Below are 5,217 nucleotides of genomic sequence, written 5' to 3'. Positions count from 1 at the left end.
TATATTTGGAAAATGTAACATTACATCACTCGCTCACCAATGTATCCTCTGCAGTGAATGGGAGTCCAAACAGCTGAAAAAAAAAAAAAAAACATCACATTCCATAAGATTATGGAAACTATGGCCAGAAGTGACTGTTTAAAGTTAATACACCTTAATGATGGATTTGTTTCTTACAAACATGCAACTTTTCACTTCACAAGACATTAATTGATGGACTGAATTTGTGTCGATTACTTGTGGATTATTATGATGTTTTTATCAGCTGTTTGGACTCTCATTCTGACGGCACCCATTCACTGCAGAGGATCCATTGGTGAGCAAGTGATGTAATGCTAAATTTCTCTAAATCTGTTCCAATTAAGAAACTAATTCCTCTGCATCTTGGATGGCCTGAGAATGAGTAGATTTTCAGCAAATTTTCATTTATGGGTGAACTGTTCCTTTACTGGATCACAGCAAACGTAACGACAATCACTCATGGGAGAGAACTATATATACTATATATATTTAATTTCAGGTGAATTTCACTGATTTTACTGACATTATACAAGTCATTATTCAAGTTTATAGTTCAAGTCTTTATCAAAGTCACCTCTGACATAAAAACTACTGCTTCATACAGACCTGACAGCCAGCCCCGGATAAAAGGGTTAGTTCACCCAAAAATGAAAATTAGCTCATAAATTACTCAGCTTCATAGGTTCATAGGTTTTTATGACTTTCTTCTTTCAGACGAATCCAGTCGGCATTATATAAAAAGTTGTCTTTGATCTTTCAAGCTGTTTCATGGCACTCAGCAGGTGTTGAATGCACTCCCATGAAAAAATTGAGAGTGAATGAAAAACTTGTTTCCCTTTTAAAAAGAAGTGATTCTTTTTGGCTGATTTTGGCTGTGGTTAGAAATGAAATTCATTGTTTTTGGGGACATTTTAATGTCTCAAGTACTCTACTGTTATGCCTGAGCATGGATGTACACATAAGGACAACACGAATTGTTAAAACTCTTTCCCAAGAAGTCTGATCTTGTTCAGTGTCACATGCATTTTTACATTTAACAATCAGGTTCAACATACTGTGTATTAAATGTCTAATAAATTGTGATATTTGTATAACATGCAATAATACCTTGGTAAAAAGAATATTAACTCACCCAACTGAGACATCATTTATTGTTTTTACACTTTTTTTTATACACTATTCTTGAGTTTTAGGAGACACTTTATACTAAGTACACTCACTAGTGGTAAGTGGTGGTAGTTCATATATCACTATTTCTAGGGTTTGAACCTTTAGGTTTTTTTGGGTAGAATGCGCTGGTAATTGAATGCCCCTTCAGCACTTTCCATTAAATCGGTAACATTTTACAATAAGGTACATTAGTTAACTACTTTATTTAACATGAACCAAGCATGAACAATATTTCTTCACAATTTATTAATCTCAGTTATGTTAATTTCAACATTTACAAATGCATTATTAAAATCAAAAGTTGTGCTTGTTAACATTAGTTAATGAACTGTAAATTAACATTAACAATGAACCACTGAATTTTCATTAACAAAGATGAATAAATACTGTAATTAATGTATTGTTCATTGTTTGTTCATGTTAGTTAATACATAACTAATGGAACCTTATTGTAAAGTGTTCCCATTAAATCTTAAAACATGAGAAATATTTTGTACCATTGTAAGTATCTTTACTGTCAGTTTTCATTAATTTAAAGCATTTTTGCTAAGTTAAAGTTTTTTTGTTTTTTTTTAAGTGAATAGTAGCATACCGTATATATACCATGAAAATGGGATTGTTATGCATCTAAATGCAGGGAGTCTCTCTTACACAGTGATTTGAATAAAACACGTAAACTGAATTTAATTATATATTTGTTATTACAATCAAATGTAATTTTTATTGTATTTTTTATATTATTATTTTTGAATATGGGGTATGTATTGGGGGATGTGTTGGAACAAGTGCAAATATAAAAAGAATGACTTATGTTTATTTACAAAAATATACTTTCTTAAGAAACAAAGTACAAGTTACTTAGGAAGAAATGTTGTTTGGAAATAATCAAGTGCTATAAGCTTGAGAGATTTTACATACATTTAGTAAGACTTACTGGCATGCTGACAAAATCATCTTATGGTACATTCAACATACTGCAAAAAGGCACATGCACAAAAATGTGTCATGGATATTATTAATGTTCCATTTTTAAAGTTAATGTAAAAATTAGAAATTAGAAAACCTCCCACTGATGACATCATAAAAGCTATTCAATGACACAACCAGTCAACAGTGGAAGAATCTTCTCCGCTAGCTTGAATTGGTCGTTTACTGCTCTCTTTGATGTGAACAATCTAGTAATATTATCATTATGTGTCACGTTCTCCAATTGTTCTGCTGTTAAATCTCTGAAGTCGTCGCCAGCGGATCTCTTCAGGAGTTAGGTTAGTCTGGGTATATGTGCTACGAGTATTACTACCTACAAAACAAAAATAACAATGTTACACATTGTAACTGCTAGTACTGTAAAATAAATAAATAAAGGAATAGTTCACCTGGAGTTGTGTGAATTACTTGTGGATTATTGTGATGTTTCTATCAGCTGTTTGCACTCTCATTCTGACGGCACCCATTCACTGCAGAGGATCCATTGGTGAGCAAGAGATGTAATGCCCTATTTCTCCAAATTTGTTCCCATGAAGAAACAAACTCATCTAAATCTTTGATAGCCTGAGGGTGAGTACATTTTCAGCAAAGCTTCATTTGGGTGAACTATTCCTTTAATCAGACTGCTTCTGCAGCCTAAGTGTTAGTAAAAACATGTGGGAATGAATTAGTTGTGTTGGCATGTGGTCAGTAACTTCTAACTCAATAATCAAAGAATGTTGTTTATATTTTGTGTCTAAATATCTGTTACTGTTTTGCTCTAAATATGTATGACAAAATAAAACACAAATATAATAATTTTTCTGTACAAAATTGTTTATGACAAATCAACTTGCCATTTTGACCACCTAACCTCTGTCGTTCAGGCTGGCTCTGACAGCTGCTGCATACTGTTCCTCTTCTGACAGTCCTGCTGTATAGGGATGCTGGGATGGTGCAGAGGGCATTGCTGTGTCATATGGCTCCCTGTAGGGGGCGCCATACTGCCTGCGAATAAATGACTGCTGTCCATAATGGGGGTTCGAAGGCATGCCATATCCACTGTATCCTGTGAACACAGACATACACATTATAGATCCTGAGGATGTCGACAGATTGATGCTACAATGGTCTAGTGAACAATCCCTAAATCACTCGATCTTTATTTGTTCTCAGAGCCATTTCTAGGACAGTAGCGATTCAAATCAAGTTGCAGTCTTTATAACTAAATGAATATTTCCATATAAAAAAAAAGAGCAAAACTGTTTACCTGATGAGCTGAAGTATGTTTGTTGCCTTCCATAATGCCCATTAGATGTCACAAAGCCTGAAATTACATAGTCATGGCTGTTTATGTGGCTGGATGAATTAATTCCTGAATTAAAAGTTTTTGTCTCTTATGCTTCTATTTTCATTTGAAAATGTAATTTATTCCTTTGACACAAAGCTGAATTTTCAGCATCATTACTCCAGTCTTCAGTGTCACATGATACTTCAGAAATCATTCTAATATGCTGATTTTCTGCTCAAGAAACATTTTTTATTCTATCAGTGTTGAAAACTTATTTTGTAGCATTATAAATATCATTACTGTCACTTTCGATCAATTTAATGCATCCATGCTGAATAAAATTTCATTTTATATATATATATATATATATATATATATATATATACTGAACTGAACTGAACATATTGAATGGTAGTGTATACACATATTAACATAGTGAAGTTACGAATAGGTTAAACACACTTATAAAATAAACACTGAAAATGTTGTGTTTACCTGCACAGGTTTTCATGAGTCTCTTTAGTGGTCCAGTAGTGTAGAGCAGACCGACCAGAATCCCAGCCAGGTGTCCGACAAATGACGTCCTGCAAGAGATGTATGTGAATGTCTGTTAATACAAGCTGTGAATCAGGTCCTAGGCCTAAATACATTTACTCTAGCATCTTTAAAATGTGTTTAATGCCTACCCAGGGTTCATGATATGGATGAGGACCAACTCTACCCAGCAGGCGTAGCGATTAGCAATGAGCAGCCCCATGATGTAATTGGCCCCTCCTGGATGATAATGATCCTTTGCTAAAGGGAATGGTATTTGGCACACACTGACTCTTCCACATCACACACACAGAGCTGATACAGCCGCTTTGTTTTTCTCTGGCCCCTAAAACGGGCTGCACCATTGTGTTTGCTTGTCACAAACACCAACATTTTAACCCCCATTTTGTTTCGGGATGTTTTCAACCTTCAATTTATTTTCCATTTTATCATTTTTTTTTTCCTCTGATAATCAAACTGCATCTGAATTCTGCATTGGTGTGTTACTTCAGGGTGTGTTGTGGAAACCTCTGATGTGGTCTTGTGTGTGGTTCGTGTGTGTAGTTCTCCGATCATGAGGTAGTCGGGAAGTTCCTAGTCATTGGTTTGTTACTGTCTGAGTGGGGGTTTGTCAGTGTGTTTTGTGTTAAAGAGTTCACCCAAAAAATGAATATTCTGTAATTTACTCACCCTCGTGTTGATCCAAACCCATAAGGTTAATCTTCAAAACACAAATTAAGATATTTTTAATGAAACCTGAGAGGTTTCTGTTCCTCCATTGAAAGTCCAGATAACCAAAACTTAGAAGATCCAAAAAGGTTATAAACACGTCGTAAAATGAATCCATATGTTTCGAGCGATTTAATCCAAGTCTTGTAAAGAGATATGATTTCATTATATGATTCAATATTACATTTGGGCTTTTATTTACATCTGCACAATGATTGACACATACTGTACATACTTACACATATGGGCTGCATTCAAAATCACATACTCTTTGAGTGGGTACTACTTTTGAATAGGTAGTTACTAAAAGTATATGTTCTGTATGGCATGAATTTAATCCAGATGTACTACATTCGCCATGTTGTCATTGACCTACCAGGCCTCTCCCGTGGCCTCATGGGATAGTAAAGTGTCCACTGGATGTGCACTTCAGTACAATTTTGAATGGGTTCAGCGATCTGTCATGCCACATTTAAGAGCATCAAAATGGCATTTATTGTTTGAAT

At 34.6% G+C, this 5,217-nt stretch overlaps 1 protein-coding gene across 1 annotated transcript; it reads right to left on the bottom strand.

The window, feature by feature from the left end:
- Nucleotides 1–1,983: 1,983 nt before the first annotated feature.
- LOC109104425 (rhomboid-related protein 4-like) lies at nucleotides 1,984–4,694 on the bottom strand. The gene is made up of 6 exons (XM_042771711.1): nucleotides 4,673–4,694; nucleotides 4,135–4,243; nucleotides 3,944–4,032; nucleotides 3,428–3,484; nucleotides 3,032–3,226; nucleotides 1,984–2,491 (listed from the first exon to the last, which is right to left on the bottom strand). Exons 1-6 carry the CDS (start codon nucleotides 4,692–4,694, stop codon nucleotides 2,382–2,384), a joined length of 582 nt encoding a protein of 193 aa, XP_042627645.1. The 3' UTR covers nucleotides 1,984–2,381.
- Between the last annotated feature and the right edge of the window lie 523 nt (nucleotides 4,695–5,217).

This window comes from Cyprinus carpio, chromosome A15 (genome assembly GCF_018340385.1).
Source record: "Cyprinus carpio isolate SPL01 chromosome A15, ASM1834038v1, whole genome shotgun sequence".
Lineage (NCBI taxonomy): Eukaryota > Metazoa > Chordata > Actinopteri > Cypriniformes > Cyprinidae > Cyprinus > Cyprinus carpio.
Note: the sequence above shows the minus strand (reverse complement) of the source record. Positions and strands in the feature narration are given on the sequence as shown.